Here is a 23,815-nt window from a genome sequence, read left to right as displayed (position 1 = left end):
AATTTTGCACAGAACGTGCACTTTCTGTTGACAATTTTATGTTTGCGCCACTCACTGTTTAATAAATACAGTTATGTCAACTTTGACTTAGTTGTGATATCCCCTTTTTTGCATGAAAGTTTAAAATTGGCATATATTAATGCAGTATGATCAAGAATGTTTTAATGTAGACATATAGAATCATCATACTGGTGTGATTTTGTGCATCAAAGTGTTAATTCAAGGGTAATGCAAAAATATCGAGATATATATCGTGTATCGTGACATGGCCTAATAATATCGCGGTATTTATAAAAGGCCATATCGCCCAGCCCTAATTGGAGACAATTTTCACCATGTGTCTGATTATACCTAGCGCTGCAGGAATAGTAAAAATATGTATGTTTCCTGTACTGTTATTTGACACTATTTATGCACTTTATTTTGTAATTAATGGGTATTTTGTTTAAAGTATGACATGATATTCTGAATCTTAGTGGCTTAACTCAGACAGCAGCCGCCATTTTGTGATTTAGTTTTGAATAGAAACCTCTGTATCTTTATGGAGCGAGTTTATTTTTGTACTTACTTAAATGATTTTATGTTATACTCAAGACAATATTGGTTTGTGGCCTATGTCGTAGGCCAGGTTTATTGTCTACACGAGGAAGTCCCCCGACTCATAGTCCTGGATTGGATTCGGATGGAGGACGACACAAGGCGAGCCAAACCCTGGAGCAGCACTGCTTGTGTTGGAAACACGTAATCCAGTTTCACCGTCAAAGTGCGGTAGGATCTGGAATTCTTTGTTCCCTGGATTTACCAACTGGAATATGAAGTGGGTAGAACCTACACACCTGCTAAAATCATTGGATCACCTTCGTAAATGAAAAATGTCAGAAAGGATTCTTGATTACTACTTTTGTGTGAATTCAAATGTTATTTTTGATGAAAAGTGAATGTAACTTCTGAACTGAATTTTTTTGGGTAAACTGAATTAATTAAAATTTGAGGTTTAAGAAATAAACTAAGCAAAAAAAGTACATGTAGGCCCTAAAAGATACTTAGATTAGTGACCGGTCTTAAATTGGAAAAAATAGGAATTAAATAAACATTACTTTTATTTAAAACAATATAGTTTAAATTAGATAAAAAGGTGTCTTCTAAAACTCAAGTGCCTATATATGTTCAATGTTTGTCCATTTTCTCTTTTGTAAACAAATTTGCCAGCTGTTCATTTAATTATTTCTGATTTCTGGCTTATTACACTCAGTCACCATTCCATGAGTGTTAGCTCTTGGTTTTATGTTCACCTTACCTGCCCTACAGCTAGGGGGCTCTAGCGCTCCTTTTTGAGGGCACATGTTGTACACATGCTGGGTGTGGTTCAGTTGTAACTTTTATCTGGACGGTGTGGTTATGTGTTGACTGAAAAAAATAAAGACCTAACGTGGAGTTGATCTTTGACTAACATTGGTAGCAGAGGATGGTTAGTAACTACAGAGTTCCGCCGCCGTTTGAAGAAGGAAAACCCTCTGAAACCTGGAAAAATGAAGTCGGCATTTGGGCCACAGTCACGGACTTGGAAAAGAAAAAACAAGCTCTCGCTGTTGCTTTGTCACTGTCGGGCAGAGCACGGGAGACGGCAATGGATATTCCGGTGGACGATTTAAATAAAGACACCGGAATGGACACTCTGCTTGGTAAGCTTGACATTTTATTCCTGAAAGAAGAGAAAGATCGGATCTATGAAGCATACACTGATTTTGACCGTATTGTTAAACATGAAAACGTGTCCATGGCGGACTATATTATTGATTTAGAACAGCGGTGTTCACGTATGCGCAAATACAAAATAGAGCTACCTGATGCAGTTTTAGCGTTTAAGCTCTTGGACACTACGTGCTTAGATGGGACAGACAGGCAGCTGGCTTTAACAGCGTGCACAGATCTAACATTTGCCTCAATGAAGTCTTCTTTGAAGAGAATATTTGGCGGAAAAATGAACCCTACAGAAGGAATCAGTCAGGAATCCGTGTTTGTGGCGGAGCAGCGGCGGAAAAAAAGCAAAACCTGGCAACAAAGCAGCAGACCTAAAACTCCACAGCCCGGTACAAACCCGCTGGACAAATTCGGACGGCGATCAAAGTGTGCAGTGTGTCAAAGCACGTTTCATTGGGCCAAAGATTGTCCACACAAATGTGAAAGTGTTAATGTAAATGAAGATAAGACAGAGGAGTGTAACATTACGCTTTATGCTAAAGAATCACCAACAGATGGAGAAATATTTATGACGGAACGCTTTGGCTCAGCTATAATAGACACTGCATGTACAAGAACAGTAAGTGGACAAGAGTGGTTAGACAACTACATTAGTGTGTCCGGAAAGAAAAAAGAAAAGTCAATGAGAGCAACAGAGATACAAAGTCACAGGCCCTTCAAGTTTGGGGATGGAAATGTGGTGTACTCTGTTAAAAGTGTTAAAATACCAGCCAAGATTGGCAACACCAAGTGCAATATTGAAACAGAAGTGGTCCCAGTTAATATCCCCCTGCTTTTGAGCAAGACATCTTTAAAAAGGGCTGGAACTGTTCTGGACATGGAAAATGACAGTGCAGTGATGTTTAATCAAACTGTCAAACTGGACTTTATGAGCTCAGGACATTACTGTGTGAACATAATGGATAATGAGAGCAATTGTCCTACAAATGCTAATCAGATATTAGCAACTACTGAAGAAGAGGAAGAAGTGCTTACAAACACAGACAAAATGAACACAAACGAGAAGATGAAAGTTTTAGAGAAACTACAGAAACAGTTTGGACATGCTTCTGCTGACAAGCTACAAAGACTTTTGAGTAGTTCTGGCAATAAAGATAAAGAGTGCATTAGCTTACTACAAAAAGTAATAGATCAGTGTGAAGTGTGTCAAAAATACTGCAAGACCAAACCCAAACCTGCTGTCGGCTAACCACTGGCTTCAACATATAATGAGACTGTTGCTGTAGATCTACACGAACTTGAGCCAGGGGTGTGGTATCTACATGTTATTGACCAGTTCACTCGATTTAATGTCCTGACCACCAAGAGGTCTTCTGAAATAGTAAAACATTTTATCCACGATTGGATAAGTGTTCATGGCCCACCACAAAAGTTGTTCAGTGACAATGAAGGTGAGTTTAATAATGAAGAGGTGAGAGACATGGCTGAAAACTTTAATATTGAAGTAAAGACAACACCCGCCTACAGCCCTTGGAGTAATGGACTGTTAGAGCGCCATAATCAAACTTTGACTGAGATTGTACTAAAAGTGAAAGCCAATACAGGATGTGACTGGAGCACTGCCATGGACTGGGCTCTCATGGCAAAGAACTGTATGCAAAGTGTCCATGGTTACAGTCCACATCAGCTCGTTTTTGGGCAGATTCCAAATTTACCCTCTGTGTTGATTGACAGGGCACCACAAAAAGCGAATGGGTTGCCAAACACATTTCAGCTTTGCACACCGCACGGAAGGCCTTTACAGAGGCAGAGTGTTCAGAAAGGATACGTAGAGCACTAAAGAAACAGGTGCGTCACAACAATGAAAGGTATGAACTCGGAGACAAGGTATTTTACAAACGTGTGGACTGTGCAGAGTGGAAAGGACCTGGAGTGGTCATTGGGCAGGACGGTGTCGTTGTTTTTGTTCGACACGGAGGCACCTGTGTCAGAGTTCACCAACTCAGGCTGAGGAAGGTCACTCAGGACCATGTGTATCCTCTGATTATCTCTGAGAAAGAAAATGGTGAAAAAACACAACACATGTGACCTAATTGAATATACAGAAGAGACAAGTACAGAAAACATTAACAATGATCCACTGGATGCTCCTGAGAATGGGAATGCTGAAAGACAAGATGCTGGAAATGTAAATGTGAAGACTGGTCAAATTGTGACATTCAGAAATGGGGAGAGTGGTGCCTCACAAAAAGCAAAAGTGTTAGGACGTGCCGGAAAAGCGAATAGAAAATACAATAATTGGTACAACTTGGAGCTGCTTGAGCCTGCTGAGAGGGCAGGTAACAGTGAAGCAGTTGATCTATCACAGTTGAAGGATCTCCAGGATCAGACACAAAACGCTGATGCATGTGAGGATGTTTTTATCACAAAGGATGTGTCATTTGATGACGCAAAAATCAGTGAAATGAAAAGCTGGATACAAAATGATGTGTTTGAGGAGGTTGAGGACATAGGACAAACGAGCATCTCCACTCGATGGGTGTGCACTCTGAAGAGACAGACAATGGATTAGTACCAAAAGCCAGGCTTGTTGCACGTGGATTTGAGGAGCTACAAGTTTCTGAATTGCAAAAAGACTCTCCAACCTGTGCCTCAGAGTCCCTGAGGCTCCTGGTGGCAGTGAGTTGTCAAAAACAATGGCAACTTCATTCAATGGACATCAAATCGGCCTTTTTACAAGGACTAGAACTGTCTCGAGACATTTTCATCAAACCTCCTCCTGAGGCCAATAGCACAGGGACACTTTGGAAACTAAAAAAATGTGTGTACGGTTTAGCTGATGCTTCATTGTATTGGTATAACAGAGTGAAAAGCATAATGACTGAAGCAGGGGCTGTCTTATCTAAAGTTGACCCTGCAGTTTTCTACTGGTTAGATGAGGAAAAGCGTGTAACTGGTATGTTGGCATGTCATGTTGATGATTTCATTTGGGCGGGTACACAAATGTTTACCATGAATGTCATGCTTCACCTCAGATCCAAATTTAATGTAGGTCGTGAAGCTCAGGATAGCTTTTTATATGTCGGTGTTGATTTTGTTACTTCAGAAAAACAGGTAAAGATTAACCAAGAGACATACATTCAGCATTTACAGCCCATACCTCTTGATCCTTCACGGGCCACAGAGTCAAGCTCGCCCCTCACTGAGACGGAGAGAGATCTGCTTAGATCCAAGATAGGGCAACTTTTGTGGGTTGCCAGACAAAGCAGAACCGATGCCATGTTTGATGCCTGTAGCTTAGCATCAAATCTCAAACAGGCTACAGTACAGACCATTAATGAAGCAAACAGAGTTGTGTGTAAACTCAAAGCCAAATCAGTGGAGTTGAATTTTCAGCACCTTGGTAAAGACAGTAACTTAAAGATAGTTACTTTCACTGATGCATCTTTTGCTAACATGTCAGATGGGGGTACTCAGGGTGGACACCTTCTTGTTTTAATGGGTGACAATGGGCACTTCTCTCCAATATCATGGCAGTCAAAGAGAAAAAAGAGAGTTGTCAGAAATACACTTGCAGGAGAAACACTAGCAATGTCTGAGGGTATTGATGATGCCATTTTTCTTTCAACATTGTTTTCAGAACTTAGTGCAGGTTGTACGGATCACACTGTACCAATAATCTGTGTCACTGATAACTTTTCTCTTGTTGATGCACTGAAGTCCACCAAGTTTGTGACTGAAAAAAGACTGCGCTTAGAAATCAGTTCTATCAAGGAGCTGATCCAAACCAAAAAGGTTCAACAGGTGGTGTGGTCAGATACCAAAAATCAACTTGCAGACTGCCTAACTAAAAAAGTAGCCTCCTCAGCTATGCTCCTTAAGGCGCTCCATGAAGGACAGTGGGCTGTTGAGTGAACACTTGAATGTGCTGTTTTGGCAAATATTTCTGTTCATTAATGTTATAGTTAATATGCCCATTTTGTTAGGGTAAAAAAAAAATTAAATATTTTTTTTTTTTTTTTAAGAGTGAGTTTGTTAGCTCTTGGTTTTATGTTCACCTTACATGCCCTACAGCTAGGGGGCTCTAGCGCTCCTTTTTGAGGACACATGTTGTACACATGCTGGGTGTGGTTCAGTTGTAACTTTTATCTGGACGGTGTGGTTATGTGTTGACTGAAAAAAATAAAGACCTAACGTGGAGTTGATCTTTGACTAACAATGAGAGCCTAGATCTGGTCCAGTAGCTTTTATTTCCTTGCCTCACAGCATAGGTGCTACAATTAACATTTGGACACATTCAGCTGATTGGAAAGTAGATGGAGGATTATTTAGAAGTGATATCAGTGAACAGCTTCCAGTTACAAACCAGAGCTGGGCTTAGATCTATCAATGTGATCATCCAAACAATGTCTATGATGTCTTTATGTCCACATTAGTGATGCTACATGAGAAAAACTGTCCTTTAAACAAAGAGCAGGAAGCAGAAGCTTTAGAACAAGCCTTGGATTACTGAGGCCTTATAGACTGTATGCACTAAGATAAATGTCCTGAATAAAAGCTTTATAAACCTAAAGAAGCAGAAGATAAGCATACATGATATAAAAACCAATGAGTAAACATTATGAAAAGTTTAAAATAATATGATATATATTAGGCAGTGGATATCCGTACGGTTGCTGTATCAATATACCAACATTCTATCCGTACGCAGCGCCCCTAATTGGCCAGTTTAGGTCACATGACTAAGACTAAACCTAATTCTAAGAATTGTTGTGATATAAGGTTATAACCTAACCCTAAGTACTTTGGTAAACGTACCAATAGCACGTGGGGTTGTTCGTTTGGCAACTGTACAAATACACACTTTATATATATTAACATGAAAAATGAGAACAGAATAAGAGTAACATTAAAAAACATGAACTGATGTAATCATCAAAAAGAACAGAATTTCCAAATAATTTAATAGAGTAATGATGTAGTGAAAGAATAACAGATATTAATCCTGAATTTAACAGGTATTTGGTGAATGTTGGATACGACCTCACTAAGGAGATTGTTGAGACAAGAAACACAGATTAATCCCACAAAAGTCGTCAATAAAACTTTATCTTCATTGTTTGTTCATTCTGTAGACTACGGTGGCTGGGAAGTGTCAGGTGAATGCATTTACAGAAACGAACACAAATGCAAACAGGTCACAACACGAATGCAAACCGGCCACAACGGAAGTGTTTCCGACAGACCGGTATTACAGTTGGACAGACGGACGGGTATTATGATATGATAGCCTGATATGAAAAATATAAGAGTATCCTATTCAACTTTCACTTACTTTCATACGCGTTTCGATGTCTTCTTCTCGTGTCCGTCTGTAATACCGGTCCGTCGGAAACACTCCCGTTGTAGCCATTTTGCATTCGTGTTGTGACCTTTTTGCATTTGTGTTCATTTCTGTAAATGCATTCACCTGACACTTCCCAGCCACCGTAGTAGACTAATAATAAATAGTTCACATTGTTAAAAAAATACATTATGAATTGTCAACTAACTGCTTTAAAATTTACTTTTCATGAATTGCTTTTATCCCTCCTATGACGTCTATCAAGTATGCAAAAAAAGATGGAGGAAAAAATGATAATTACTGCCAATTGTTCATTGTACTTTTTATTTGAAAAAATAAATGTGAAAAATCACAATAGATTTTGTTGTTATTGTTAATTTTATTTCTATTTAAAACATTTATAAGAATAACTGCAGATTGTTAATCACACTTTTTATTTGAAAGATGAAATATTAAAGATCATAAAATATTTGTTCTTTGTGTTTATTTGATTCCTATTAAAGACACTTTGCTAAAAATAACTGTATATTGTAAATATAGGCTTCAAAGTTTCTTCTTGTTGGGTTTTTTCTTTCATACTATGGACTTTATATTTTGTTAAGCGCACTAACATGACTTTGTTGTTAATGTTTTTATTTACATTTCTAATTAGTGATGAGCCTTGGATTTATTTATTTTTAATAAAAAGATGTAGGTTGGTTAAAAAGATATAAAAACAGTGAAGCTACGCTGTGTAAAAACAATAATAATCTGATATAAAATGTCTCACTGGTACAGACTAACTGCTTGTTACTGCTGTTTTGGCCTTATTGTGTTTATTAATATTTCAGTGACTTGTAGTTCCTAGACTGCTGCTCTATCATCTGCTGACAGTGTAGATGGATTAAACAATACTGTGTGCTAGGGCTGGACGCTCTCCCTACACTACATCTCAGGATTCACTATCTCTACAGTACTTTTTAAAGTTGACTCTTTGTTAATGTTGTTCATTGTCTGTTCTTACTTTTACCTGACCATACATCAAATATGAGTTTATTCTGTTATTAATACTGAGGACAATGTTTGCCTCTAATAGCTCTTTATAATTATTGTGGTGTGTGTCTGGTCCACTTTAAGTGTTGGTCCTGGTCAACTTTTTGATCTTTGTCTTTAGTTTAATGTTTGCAGGTGTTGTGAGATCACCTTGGTGGGCTTAGTGGTGGAGACCCCATGTACCAGCAGCTACGAAATATCACGTTAATAAAATACTTATAGATACTAAAATATTAATATAATTTATATTTACTTTAAATACATTTATATATTTACATGTGACACTGAGTGTTTTCAGAGACATGATTAAAGACACTTGATTGAAATATTTTGCCCCCATTTATTTAAAAGTTGGATTCATAAAAACAGCTAAGGACTTTAAAACATGTTAAAAGTACTGTATTATTATTATTATTATTATTATTATTACTCTGAGTAACTTAATTATTTTCTAGCAGGTCTGGGTATATTTTACATAGTAGCAGTACCTGGCCAGTAGGTGGAGCTGTGGGCATTTGGTGTCAATAGCGGACGTCAGTCACCAATAGAGTAAGACGTCAACAGTGCTAGTTACACGGAGCAACACAGACTTAAAAACTGCTTTGTTTTCTCACTATTTCCACAGGTAAGATGCTCAGAAACCATAACCAGAAGAGATATAACATGTATAAGCCTTAGACTGTGACTGAAATACAGTGATTTGGATGAATGGAGACGAGAGAGACGTTGTAATGAGTGCTAACTGAGTACGACAACGTGGCGCTAAAAAGGTTAAAAACGAGCTTTAAAACTGTTTTATAAGAATGAGAAACAATCAGCTGTAGATAGTAGCACTAACAGGAATGAGAGTTCTGGTTAACTAGTGAGTTGAGAGGAGTTAAAACTTGGTTTGTGTGGATGAATGAGCAGAGGCTAATGCCACAGATGCTAACTGTGCTAACAATAGTAAAGCCTGCACGCATTGCAGCGTTACAGTACACCGTTTCCGGTTGGGTTTTCAGAATAAGAGCGGAGCAATATATCAGACATGTAACCTTGTCCTATATAAAAATGATTGTTTATATGGAAGATACAATTTCAGTGTTATATTTTATTGTCATTGTGGAGTAACATAGAGCTAGACAGAGACAATAATAAATACTGGTGAGTTAAAAACAGTTATAAGTTAAGTTAAAAAGGTAAAATTGTTCATGAGAGAATAAATATAGATTGAAAAAGCAGTTAAATGAGTATACATACTGTTAAGAAGTTAATTGAGTATAACTACTGTTGGTGAACAATGTTGGTTATAGGATGTACTATTACATAGTCACATGATTGTAATTTGAATGTTTTTGACTTGATCACCTTGTAATATGTGTTCTGAAATACGTCAGTCACCAATAGAGTGAGACGTCAACAGTGCTTGTTATACGGAGCAACACAGACTTAATAACTGATATGTTTGGTCACTATTTCCACAGGAATAAAAACTAATGTGTAACACCAAGGATCGACCACAGTATCATTTTTATAAGTGTAATAAACACACTCAGTCAGGTTAATTTAAAATGTTTTATTCTTTATTTTTCTCAGACTCAACAGCTTCTCTGATTAGATCCAACCAGACACTTCACTTAAATCTATATCAGCAGGAAAACACAACAGATAGACGTTAAAATGGACAGTACTGGGAATTAATGTTTATAATGTCAATAAAGTAGGTTTATTTCTGCCCTAAATGTAAAGTTTTTTACACTATTAATAATAATAAAAGACTGATTAGGTTGATATTTGTTTTATAAAAATAAAATAATATCCACATTAACATATATACAGAAACTGATCAAAACACAATGACAATTAAAAACCAAACAGAAAATAAACTAAAACCAAAATAAATCAGAGAAAACTCAAAACACACATTTCCATAATTTGACATGTTGGCAGCAGGTTTAGAACACATAAAACTAATATTTATGAATATTTTTAACTCATTAAAAAATGTGACTAACATGACTTTGTTTTTAAATATCTGCATTTATGAATTTAAAAAATACAATAATTAAAATATAGTTGTAATAAATCTTTATCCTTAAATTTTAAACCAAACTTAATGTAATCAAACTCAAGTATTGGAAAATAAAAAAAAAATCAATTATGTTATAATTTGTTGGATTTAAGGCTGCAAAGCAGAATTATTAAAAAAATAAAATAATTTATTAATAAGATACAATAGATTCTACATAAAAGAAAGAGCCGGGGGAAGAAAGAACACATTACAAAAACAGAATAATACAAAGATTAATACCATTATATATTTTATTCAAGTTAAGGGATGTTATGGAATTTTTACCAGATTATATATTTTACACAGACACATTAAGTTGTTGGTTTTTCACTGATTTGATCAAAGTTGAAAAATATCTTGGTTCTAAACATGAAGCAAAGGGAAAACTTAGATTATTTGTTCCTTTTTTCTCTTTTATTTTCTTAAATAGTTTTAAAAAGGGAAACAGAATAGGTTGATAACCTTAGACAAACACTAAATAATACTCAGTATTATTACCACTGGTAGTGATGAAATCAACTTTCTAAGTCATTTTTACAATTTAAACAAAAGTGTTTTTTAAACTTTTCTAAATCTTTGTTAAAGTCGTTCACAATGTGACTGGTACCAGTTACGTGTTCATGTGGAGTGTCACAGTGTGTGTGTTTGAACCTTCTCAGTTGGTCAAAAGGCCAATGAACACACACACACACACACACACACACACACACACACATTTTAAATCATGCTTTAAATGTTTGTTATTTCAATGATCATATTTATTTATTTTTATAAAAGGAACAACACACATTCATAAACGTTTCATGGATCATTTTCATTTCTAGTCCCTGGACAGGTTGATGTCTTTATTATTCAATTAAAAAAAAACTTATCAAAAATTTAAAAAAAAATCACTTCAATCAAAGAAAAAAAGTGTTCAAATGCATTTGTACTCTTTTTTTTTTTTTTGATTGAAAATGTTTTAATTAATTTTTTTAATTAAATAAAGACACAAATCTACCTCCATAGACCAGATTATAATTTGTTGACAGAAGGCACTTAAAAATCTAAGATTTTGAAGTTGCATTAATGGATATACTTTATAAAACAAGTCAAAATATACAGTATTACAAAACCAAAAAATACATGAAAAATTAAATTAAAAACTATATATATACAGTATATATTTAAATATAATACTGTCTTTTCAGTATGGCTCTTCAGCTCCACCCACTAATCAATGAGGGATCCTCCCACCCTTACAACATGACTCCACCCATCACCCTTAAAGTCCTCTTTGGGGGAGGAGCTAGAGAGGGTATAAGCTTGGGGAGTGGTAGAAGACAAAATTGTCCCACGGACAATAAAGAACAACCTGGTTGCCATAGTAACCGATGCCAGGACTGTTTCAAAAACAAGTTTTTGATGAGAAAAAAAATAAAAATTGGAATAAAACATTTATTTTCAAGAAATATACCCTTGAGGGTAACCCCCCCCCCCCCCCCCTACAGACTGATGATTGGAAGGCAGACAATGCTGTTTAAAACAGCAGGGATTGAGGTTGAGGACAGCCTCATTCAAAGTGGGAGGCTGCTCCTCAACCCTCCCTCAAAGATGGCTTCTGTTTCTGTTATATTCACATGTTAACTTACTATATGCCTTGTTTCTTTGTAGTTTGAACATAAATTGATGAGATCAGCTGGTAAATGACTGACCATCATAATCTACTATTTACACCAACTCTTCTTTAATCCAGCTTTCAGATGCCAGAATGGTGTGTGTGAAGGGGAAAGACGTTACCATGGCAACGGTTACTATGCTAGAGGTAAGTTTCCCTTTGTAATGCAGCTCATCATTTATTGATAGAAAAAACAAACTTTAGATGATACATGCAGTCATTCTATCAGCACACAGTACATTATTCACTCATTTCTACATAGAATGTATGTTCCACATGCAGCGTGTTCTACACACACTTTACTGTGTGTTCTCTAGTCATTAAACACAGTGTGTATGTATACATGTTCCACATGAGGTCTCCTATAGGGAACATACAGTAGTCATAGTTACACCTGTGAAGTCCCAGCAGTGTTAAAATACAACTAGACACATTTATTTATGAAAACCTCACCAAAAGGCTTCTGAGACCATCCAGTCAGACTGATGACTATGGGGAGAGATTTGTCTCAAAAACATTCACAAATAGATTCACAATTTTTACATGTGTTTTTCAAATCCACAAATATATTTACAATTTTGACATGTACTTCTTAGATTTTCACATGTTTTTCAGATTTCATTTTCAGATTTTCACATGTTTTTCAGATCCACAAATACATCAACAATTTACACACGTGTTTTCTCATTTACGTGCGTATTTATCATGAATTATCATGTGTAAATCCTCAACTGTGATTGTGGATTGAGCAAAGTACGTTTGTGGATCGGCCCGGAAATATAAAGAGAACCAATATTACAAATTTGGAAATATAAAAACAATGAATAATAAAAATGTGGAAATATAATGAGAATCAAAAATGAAAAAAATATACAAAAGTAGTATATTTGTTTTCCATTTTGTGCTTTTTCTGTTTTGTCTTTGTCTTTTCCGTTTGTGTTTTGTCTTTGTCTTTTACTTCATGACTCAAGCTGTCGGTAAAAGCAAAGGTCAATTCAATGGTCATTCTGCCCAGGCTGACTAGTCGATACCTGATCACATGATTCCTCTTCTCTTGGAGGGAAAGTTAAAAATGGGAGACGTGGATGAATTGAGAAGAGGCGTTCAACGACAGTTATTTGCAATATCTCGGTATGTGGAGGAAAATTCTCCAACGGACTATATTTTAAGGTTGGTGGAAGATGTCATGGAAAGTCTTGGAGAAATATCTGCGCTGACAAATGCAGACATGGACGAAGCTGTGTGGTGCAATCTTGAGGAGGTAAGTGTAAAATACGATGCCGTCATGTTGTCGGTCAGCTTTGTACACAAGTTTTAAGAGGGACAAAAGCTACATCATGACTCTGATTCACATATTAGGCATTCAGCCCTAATTAGCAGCCACAGCCAAAGTTAGCCCCTGCTATGGGCAGACCTGTGTTCAGCTCACACAAACGGACAGATTAGAGCTCAGACACACAGTGTGTCCCAGAGCAGGGATTAGGATGATCCATGGTCTTCTTAAATCACAGGGTGTACAATTGCAAAGTGAGTATTGATGCTGGATTTTTCCAGATCAAAGATGCAATTTAAAATGTACCAAGTATATAATTGACCCAATGGAAATAAATGTAGAAGTGATACATCAATGAAATATTTCAATATTTTCTTTGAAATGCTGTTAATAAAGATTTCCTTTGCAGACAGGTTCCTGGGCCCTGGTAGTCCTCAGTGTTTAGAGCTATAAGGACAACTTCAGGGCCTGAAGACCTGTCAATGAAATAAAAACATTTATATCATTGTAATAACAAACCATGCATTGCTGTCTTAAAAAGATTGTACATCTTGTAGTGTTGACTTTTGACAACATGTGCAGACAAGGTAAAATAAATAAATGAAGACCTGTCAGAGACAGTTTAAATGGTAGCATGGTAATACAGTAATAGATCCTTTTATAAATGCTCCTTGCATTGTGTGTTTCTGGATATACAGGAATGAAAAACTTGAAATGAGAAGCAACAATTATGGTTATGTCATTGGCAGTGATAGAACTTATAACAATAATAAATTCAAATGTGCTATTGTGAGCAGCTAGACAGATAGAAGTACTACTTTTAAAAACATTAGGACTGTAGGTTGAATATTTTAGAAGTTATGACAATGTGTTGACAAAGAGTTGAAGGTAAAGCTGTCCCTCTACTCTAGAAGTTGGTCAAAGCTAAAAATGGAACTCATTGAAGGGCTGTGAGTCAAAAACGGTTAAAGATACAGAAAAGTTGAAGGTATTCACTGAAAATGAACAAAAAAGCTGAACATTTTAAAAGTTGAAATGGGTTTAAGAACTGCTGACCAGTGGAACGTTACATTTTCATTAAAATTAATTAAAAAGTTGAATAGTTTAAAAAGTTCAAAAAGATATTAAAAAACTCAAATTGAAAATGACAAAACACCACAAATACATCTAAAGTGTAGTCTGTAAATCTGCCTCCATCTACATTTTAGTTTCTATAATCAACATCAGATGATGTGTCATACTGTCTTGCCAGCGGATAGCGGTCCACCTGATCTGATACATGCTTAGTAACAGAATATCGTTCTAAACAATTGTTTCAGTCTATGATATTAATATTGTACGTTCCCTTAGAGTGAGGGTTGTTAGAGGCTGCCCTTGTCAACGTACAGAATCGCTCCCGAATTCCAATTAGGTAGGAATCCGGTGGAAGTGGATTTGAGAGCGGTCCCGTTTAGATATGGCAAACCCTCTAGGCTCCAAGATGGTCATTTACTTTCTAGTTGAGTAGTGTTTGTGTTTGTTTCCCAGTACTCCCAGCCTTTTGTTCTAAAAAGGTGAGGTTAAGTGTACTTCTGTTTTTTTTTTTTTGACTTTCTGAGTCTAAAAAAAGTACGGTTTTGAGCTTGGCTCCTGGGTTGTATTTATACAATTCTAGTTGAGCAGTGTTTGCGTTTGTGTTTCCGGACGGCGTTCCGAGGGCTCCCGTTCTATACGGTTAAAGCGGGCTCCTGGACTGTTATTTTACTGTTTTTATATATATATATATATATATATATATATATATATATATATATATATATATATATAATACCACATTCAGTGGAATGACTTGCTTTGACCTGGACTGACCTTACTGTTCATTTTCAGTGTCCATGTTTTTGTTGTTGTCTGTGTAAACTCGTTGTTGTGTACGCTTGTCTATGTCTTCGTTGTTGTTATTGTGTTTTTTTTTTTTTCAATATACAGGACGCTGGCTGTATATTCAAAGGATATATATATCATTTTGAAGCTAAATTGGTGGCAAAAGTGTCTCCTATTCTGTGTCTGAACCAGAGTTAAGCAAGATTATTGGCCCTTTTAAGGTTAGACAGAATTAAAGTGAAGTTGAGTCGAACAATCAAATGTATGACAATAACGATGCTAATGGTTTACCCTGACAGACAGCAAAGGTGGATCCAAGGTTATTCTACTGGAATATAATCATTTTGTTTCTTGATTTGGTCGTTGATGGCGACCAAAAGTGGAAAATGTTATGGAAAATGTGTGTTCATGTGAACAATTTGTCATGTGTTAATACACAATGACTGCATTATATTGTTGTGCTTTTGAACAGAGACGTTGCTCCTTTGCTGAGTCATGTTAGATTAGATTATCCACAGTACAGACAGTGTAATCACAGCAACACACAGTCTCTGCTGAAGGCCTCATACCAAAAACTCACATTTTTTCACATACACACACAGATGAGCTACATCTAATCAAGGCCAAACTCAAACTCACATGTGGAATCACATGCAGATACACACACACACATACTCACTCACACTCACACCACACACACATACAGACACACACACACACCAACTGACACACACACATTATCAGACAGACAGATATCACTGCTCCAACGTCTCCACTGTTGGGAGCATCTGACTCCCTCCTTTTCTTTCATCAGGGTGAGACTTTTCTCTATCAGTATAAAGTTGAAGCTGTGGAACTTTCCCAGTTTGTTGCCTTTCGTTCTTACAGGATGGAAGCTTTTTTGTCCTCTTTTTATTTAGTTTATAATAAATCCTTTCTTTATAAAATCATCATGCTTTGACTGGACCTCATCATTCAACCAGGGCACAAATCATGTCTCCAAAGGAGGTCAACTGGAAATTTGCCGTGACAGTCTGACAGGTAGGATTTAAACCAACCCAGCGCTGTTTCTTTAATCCCAAAAACACTTTCCAGTCTCTGCAGCAGTAGATGATGATCCACTGTATCGAAGGCTGCACTGAGATCTAAGACATACCTGTCAAGTATCCTGTTTTGGCCTGGAAACTCTCGTATTTTACCCCTCTTTCCAGCCATCTTCACGTGTTATTATTTTTCCGTAAATATCCTGTATTTTAATGTAATAAAAATTAAAAGTTGCCGCGAGAACTGCCACCTGAATTAGCGTGGGCGGCAGCTCTCGTGAGATTAGTGCCGACAGCAGCAACAAACCCAGAAACAACTCAGAACAGAGATGAATGAATGAAGACGTTCCAGCGAAAAAAACTAAGAACTGGTGTAAATACGTTGTAAAATGTGACACAGAGTTTAACTTCCTAAAGAACAACAGGATGGGACACAGTTACACGTTCTGTTAGACTAGTAACTTTTAGCATCTACCACAGCGGAAGGAACCACGTAAGTCACCATGAAAAATCAGCCAATCACAAGCTCCACAAATATACACTGCTTTAAAAAAGTGTTAAAGAATGTAAAGTCTGTAATAAATGTCTATAATAAGTCATTAGTGAATACCAGAGAACCACATGAGTGAGTATGAGAAATTATAAGAAAATATATAATGAAAAGAAAATGTTAATGTCTGACTTAAAGACAAGCAACGTGAATTTAATAATAAATATGCAATGTGCTGACTTGTATATAAACTGTAAGTATATTAAATAAACACATGTGCTTCATATACACATTTATGTTTTTATTTTGGCTGTTTTATAATTTAGGAATTAGGGCTGGGCGAAAAATTGAGATTCAAGATGTATCAAGTTTTCTTTTTTGGCGATATAGCAAACTAATATTTCATATATCAATATATATATATATATATATCCCTTATTATCAATATATATATATATACATATTATAGCTTATTATGTATCAAAATTCTAGTTTTAAGAGTCGCTGCTTTTACTTCTCAGAACAACATGTAAAGCTCAGTTAGATGATTAATAAGTGTCACATATTGATCAGCTGTTTATTAATAAATGAGCCTGTGTAACATTTTGCATCAGCAAATTTAACCCAGAATTTTCTTTCTGATCAGACTTTATTTGATAAAATGATCTAGATTTATATCATAAATCATCATTTAGATAAAATATAATGAGATATGAGTGTTGGTCCATATCACCAGCCCTAGTAGGAATGTTCAAAACATTTAAATGTTATTAAAGGTCGACCTACCAGATTCTAATCACATCATTGTATTTAGTAAGTGGTTGACAAGTGGGTATTTTAGATTTATTGTACACTTATCTTAAAATATAAGGAATACTTGAGCTTAGTTGGGAGGGTGGGACGGATCGTAGTGGGCGCCAGAAAATTTCCCTTATTTTCAAATCCAAAAGTTGACAGATATGATCTAAGAGAACCAGAACTGAGATCAACCTTCTGTCTGAGGTTAAGAGAAGATCATTGGTTACTTTTACTAAGACAGTCTCTGTGCTGTGATTGGCTCTAAAGCCAGACTGAAAGCTCTGTATAAATTGTTCCTAAGTAGGTGATCACATAGTTGACCTGTGATGACTTTTTCAAACATTTTGGAAACTAAAGGGAGATTAGATATTGGTCTATAATTGGACAAGTCATTTTTATGGAGAGGTTTGATTACAGTGGTTTTAAAGGTCTGTGGTACATAACCTGTTACTATAGATGTGTTAATACAGTTCATCATATTATTAACCATTTATTAGTAGTTTTAACCCACAACATGAATGGTTTTATCACTTATCAAGTCAGCCTGCCTTGATAACGGACAGTGATCAGTTTCCCTTCATTACAACAGCACACATGTTTTTTTATCATCACGTGTCATCACCATTGTGAAGAAACTCACTCTGCCAGTTTTCTCCATTGTAGTGATTGGTCAGACTTTGCTAGCTCCACCCCTTTCATGTGAACACGCATGTACCCAGGCTGAAAACACTTGGCTTCAATTAGCGTGTTGTTATCGACCTTTGTAGGACAGCTTCTCTCTGACAGGAAATGTTTGGTTAGTTGACGCCCGTTAATGGAGATTAATCCAGGATACAATTATCTAGATTCATAGCATAGGGTCTTTATGTCCTAAAATTATATCTAATTCATTCATTTAATTTACTACAGCAAAATAAATCACGTTTAAAAGTATATTCTATAATTGTATAATAATGGCATTATTAAAACTGAACCTTGTTATTAACGCTGTGTTGCTATGTTTATCCAGTAACGTTAGCATATCCTCATCTATTATCTGCTAATGATGCCTTAATCTACTAGTTTAGCGGGGGATAATCCACTAACATGCTTTAATGCACACATGTAAACGTAAAAAAGTGCATCACAAACTGTCTAATCTGCTCTAGGGTGTTTTTGGAACAAAGAGGAAAAGTTTTATAGATATTTATCACAGACTCAGAGCTAGCAAAGCTTTACAAGCAGTGAATATTTGTTTGACTGAAATACCGTAAATTCTGTAATATGTCACCTTTTTCATTTAAAAATATTGGTCTGTGACTTATCAGAGCTGAAAGTAATGGATTACAAGTACTCACATTACTGTAATTGAGTTGCTTTGATGGGTTCTCGTACTTTAGTATATTTATAAATCACTAATTTTATTTGTACAAGTACGTTTTAAAACATTTCTACACCAACAGCTACTGAGTGAATTATTTTCTGTTTTAAAATGATCAACAGACATTGTGAAACTACAAAAAATGAAATGACCAGACAACAACAAATGCATCACATTATAGCCGACCAATCAGATTAAATGTAATGCATTAGATCATAGCCCACCAATCAGATTAAACGTAATGCATTAGATCATAGCCAACTAATCAGATTAAACGTAATGCATTAGATCATAGCCCACCAATCAGATTAAACGTAATGCATTAGATCATAGCCAACTAATCAGATTAAACGTAATGCATTAGATCATAGCCAACTAATCAGATTAAACGTAATGCATTAGATCATAGCCAACTAATCAGATTAGCGCCAAAACAGCATTGAATGCCAATTCTTTTCTCAGTTTTAGAGTTTATAAATGTATTTATACTTGGAGCCTGATACATTTTTTTAATTTTTTTATTGTGAATTGAATTAATTTGTGTTATTATTATTTATTTTTTTTAATTTACATTTTGACAAACCTTTTATTTAATACAGATGCCTTTGTGGAAAATGAATTAGATTCAAATTGTGGAAGATTTCATTTTTTCCTTTTTATGGTTTCTAAATGATATGTTTACTGTATGTAAGAGAACCAACAATAACTGTGGGGGTGAAAGTAATTAGTAACTTTGACTTTGAATACTATTTAATTGAGCTAATTTTTACTTGTACTTGAGTATTTTATGTATGATTTACTTGTACTTGTACTTGAGGATATATCAGTACTTTTTACACCTCTGTGACTTATACAATGAAGCGACTTATATGTAAGTTTTTGGCCAACAGCGCCCCCTGGTGAGTAAAATGTTCATTAGTTTTCTATTGTTGTATAAGACGCTCTCTCATTGGTAGTAATTATGCCTGATGTAACAGTCCATACATACAGTATATCCACTATGAGGAGTAAAATGTGTGTTTGCATTATTTAATTTAATATATTTGATCTTCCTATGATAATATGACACACATTTAATCACAAAAGGCAACTTCGAACAGATCAATGTTGACAGGTTGTCATGGCAACTAAGGCTAAAATGGAAGCTCAATGTTGACAGGTTGTCATGGCAACTCAGGCTAAAATGGAAGCTCAAGTTGACAGGTTGTCACGGCAACTCAGGCTAGTATAAAAGCTGCAGAATCTACATTATTCAACAGAATCTCCTGCACCGTCAGAAACGACTAAAGTAGCTTTAAATATATCGATTAACGTTGACCAACGGTTGTCATCAGTGAGCAACGTTTGAGACCAAGGTGAGTTTCTAATAATAATGTCAACTTTAATGACTAATTTAGTGATTTCCCACAATCCAGTGAGTAAATATTGCTTGTTTTAATCTAAATGTGTTTACATATTAAGTCATAATCTTGTGTAAATGAACTGATATTGTAAAGATCTTTGGAATGACTCAAGCTCCTCCCACTGTTGGTGCAAACTCCATTATTGGTTATAAGATCTTCTTCGTTCTAAGCATTTGGATGATTAGGGGCTAGATTTCCAGTGCATTATATCAATTCTGGACTGGTGTGGGACAACATATATGTTTGGGACGACGCATCAATACAAAACATTTACGTCGACATTTTTTTTGCGTCAAATGGGCGGGGCGATATGGCCTTTTTTAAATGTCTGAATATTTTCAAGCTGTATTATGATATACGATATACATCTCAATATTTTGCCCTTGTTTTGAGATGATGCTTTGATGTATAAAACCAGAATGGCAATATTCAATATATATTGTTGTTTCCTCTGTGATGTAATTGGGGTTTCCCCTATTATAGCATAGTGCACCCTCGGATCTGGGTCGGTTGTGTTTGAATATGCGATCGATTGATTTGGTCTTGTACTTTCCTGGTGTGCCTAAGGCATAAAGCGGCAGTGCAGAAGGTAGATATATGTGACAGAGAATAATTACAATGACTAGGGTCATGTCTGGTGTAAACCACATGTATATTAGAGGTTGGATAGAGCTTTTGTAGTAGATTCCAGTCCTAGTTTCTAGTTTACTATGTCCTTGAGGTGGTAGATGTTATTGAATGCATTGACTGGTTGGCTAATTAGGAATACCATATCTCGGCTCGTAGGGTTTATTCAGCTCGCGATTGACGGCTAGTCTGTTAGTTTTGTTGTTCTGTATAGCTTCATTTGGTTTTGGTGGACCCACTTGAGCTTTTGTTTGGTCTTTGTGCTGGGAATCTTTATTTGGGGGTCCGGTCCATTTGGGAAGAAATTTCTTCACTAGTTTGGTTGCATGATGATCGTTTTTGAGCAAAACTGTAATATTAGACACTGTCTCCAACCTGTATTTCCTTCTGTGAGGCTTTTTGGTCGTAGTAGGCTTTATGGCCCTTAGTGCTGTCTTTGAGGTGTTTTAGAGCAAACGTGAACGTAGCTTGGAGGTGGTTCCCAGGATCGATCATGTATTGGTGAGTGGTGTAGGTGGTAGCAATGTTAGCTTGTTCTGGTTGGTATAGGAGGTGTGTGGGTAGAGTCATTTGCCTGCCCGTCATCATTTAAAAAAGGTGGGATTCACTAATATGAAGCTGTACGGACACAAATGACTCAAAATAAATGAGATATTCTTTAATTCTAAGTAACTCAAAGGTTACTTTTTCTAGTAACGCATTACTTTTTGGTGTAAGTGATCAAAATAGTAACTGAGTTACTTTGTGAATGAAGTAACTAGTATTGGTAACTAGTTACTTTTTTTTCAGTAACTAGCACAACACTGGTTACAGCCGACAATAAAATGTTGGTTGTGTGTTTCTACGTCATGTTCGCCCCCTGTCCAATCACAGCCTTCCCAACCCCCAGACCTAAAGTGGAATTAACTAAAGCCAAATAAACCGGTTTTCCATGTAAACCTCAGTTCTGGAATTACTATTACCATGTAAACATGAAGCAGAATGATTTAATGCAGAATAACTCATTCTGAATTTAAAAAAACACCATGTAACTGTGGCCACTGAGGAGTTTAGAACAACCGTTGATATGCTGGGGAAGAACTCCACATCAGAGAACATCAAAGGAAGAGCAAAAAGTAGAACTAAAAAAAAAAGAACAAAAGGCAGAACTAAAAACCCAGAGCTCACAGAGCAGATACTTCCTCAGGAGAAAAAACACAGACATAGTGTGAAAGCCCAAAGCTGCAGATAGGAGAGAATAGGAAACATCTGGAACAGCCCCTGATTCAAAGAAAGACTGATACGTCCCAGAATTAACATCCTTCCCACAGATGAGACACTAATACTAAGCTACTCTTAAATGGTAAATCTCATGGTGCTACCATCTTTTAGCACAGAGGACAATCTAACAACAAGTACATTATGATTACAGTGACCAGCATTTTTTCCAATTACAATTAAATCACAATTATTTTTTTAGCCTCAGAAATCCAATTACAATTACAGTACGTTATCATTTACTTTACAATTATTCAGAAATACTGAGGCTGAAATAGATAACCTAATAAAAGTTAACCTTTCTCTTGTGTTAGCTTTCTGTTAGCATCTCATATGATAACGGGTCTTAAGTCAGCTGTAAAATACACTTTTAAAATGGTAAAATGTGGGAAAGCTTGATATAAACATTTTAATAATATTTTAACTACATATGTGTAGAACATGTTCACCAGTTTAACATTAAGTAAACATTGCAATTACAATTACAAAGTAAATTATCTGAACCCAACTAGAATTTAATGAGATTACGACAGCAACAGATTTTTAAAATTACAATTATAACTACACCATCTTTGTAATTAATTATCAATTACATGATTACAATTATAACTGACTCTACCCCTGTTCAGAAGCTGCCAGCTAATAATGGTAATCTACTTATAATATGTTTTCTTGTGTTTCAGGTTGTTTACCAAAGCAGTGACAGTGCACCAGTCATGAAGAGTGGGATTAAGATTGTCATGGATCAGTTCATGAGGAGAGAAACTGACCCCCAACCACCTGCTGATGAGTGGTTAGATATCTTTAGAAATGGTTTGCTAATGAAAAAGGTGCTGCAGGCTGGAGGAGGAAGATACAGTAGGCCACAACTTGGACAGATTGTGAAGATTAATCTAAAAACACGTCTGGGTGACATGCTGATCAACAAGGGCTCGGAGTTGTCGTTCACTTTGGGAGACGGGAAAGTGTTCTGGGCAGTGGATGTAGCGGTGCAATTCATGGGAATGGGAGAGAAGGCGCTCTTCCAGATTATGTCAACGATTGGGTTGGAAATTACGCTCCTGGAAGCTACTGATGCTCCAGACCTGAAGCTGCTGCCCCCCACTGAGAAGATTGATCTGGCCACCTGCAAGAGGGAGCAAGGCAATGTCCTTGATCAGCACAGAGACCTGAAGCCACGCAACAACACGATCCACGATGAAGTCTCCACGATGATGAAGAAGGACAATGAGGACGATGAGAAGATGTTGGAGAACCCGTCCAGCACCCACAAACATCAGGCCATGGATGAGAAGATGTTGGAGAACCCGTCCAGCACCCACAAACATCAGGCCATGGATGAGAAGATGTTGGAGAACCCGTCCAGCACCCACAAACATCAGGCCAAGTCAGCATGGGGTTTGAGCTGGAAGTGGCTGCTTGGTGCCACTGCAGTAGCCATTGGCGGCATCGCTCTGTCTGTGGCCATCTATGCTAGAAAGTGATTGAAGAACTGTAGTAACGACACAACTTAAACACTGGAGCACATCTGGCAGAGCATTCTGACCATGTGGTCCATGAGGGTGAAAATATTAATCAGTTTATGACCTCCTCACTGTCACTCTCTGTTCTCTGCTATGTATGTGTGACAAATGATGTCATCATCCTCTACAGTTACAAGATGCATTTTGTAGAGGAACAAATGAGAATTAATATTCAAAAATAAAGAAAAATGAAAAGAATCAGTTGTTTAAGAACATTATCCAAATGTGTTTATTAATGTGGAAAGAAAACAAAAATATCAACATTGTCTAAAATGATATTTATTGTAACACAACATTTAATACCAGTGAACAATAACCAGAAATCAAAACTGACTGGAACCTGTGAGCAAACCAAACACCAAAGTGCTTTTATCAGATCCTTCACTGTGTAATGCCA

At 36.3% G+C, this 23,815-nt stretch overlaps 1 protein-coding gene across 4 annotated transcripts; it reads left to right on the top strand.

The window, feature by feature from the left end:
• Positions 1-8,554: 8,554 nt before the first annotated feature.
• LOC114459566 (peptidyl-prolyl cis-trans isomerase FKBP8-like) lies at positions 8,555-23,613 on the top strand. 4 transcript variants are annotated; one of them, XR_003673400.1, is made up of 3 exons: positions 8,555-8,702; positions 11,863-11,931; positions 12,800-13,349. XR_003673400.1 is itself a non-coding variant. In XM_028441775.1 (3 exons), the coding sequence occupies exons 2-3, from the start codon at positions 11,878-11,880 to the stop codon at positions 23,377-23,379; spliced, it is 855 nt and encodes a 284-aa protein (XP_028297576.1). In that variant the 5' UTR covers positions 8,560-8,702; positions 11,863-11,877; the 3' UTR covers positions 23,380-23,613. The 4 variants fall into 4 exon arrangements, 2 of the variants coding, with proteins under 2 accessions (XP_028297576.1, XP_028297577.1); XR_003673399.1 differs by having other exon boundaries at positions 8,559-8,702; positions 12,756-13,340; XM_028441775.1 differs by lacking the exon at positions 12,800-13,349 and adding an exon at positions 22,579-23,613 and having other exon boundaries at positions 8,560-8,702.
• The last annotated feature ends 202 nt before the right edge of the window (positions 23,614-23,815 follow it).

Source organism: Gouania willdenowi, unplaced genomic scaffold (assembly GCF_900634775.1).
Source record: "Gouania willdenowi unplaced genomic scaffold, fGouWil2.1 scaffold_32_arrow_ctg1, whole genome shotgun sequence".
Classification (NCBI taxonomy): Eukaryota; Metazoa; Chordata; class Actinopteri; order Blenniiformes; family Gobiesocidae; genus Gouania; species Gouania willdenowi.
Note: the sequence above shows the minus strand (reverse complement) of the source record. Positions and strands in the feature narration are given on the sequence as shown.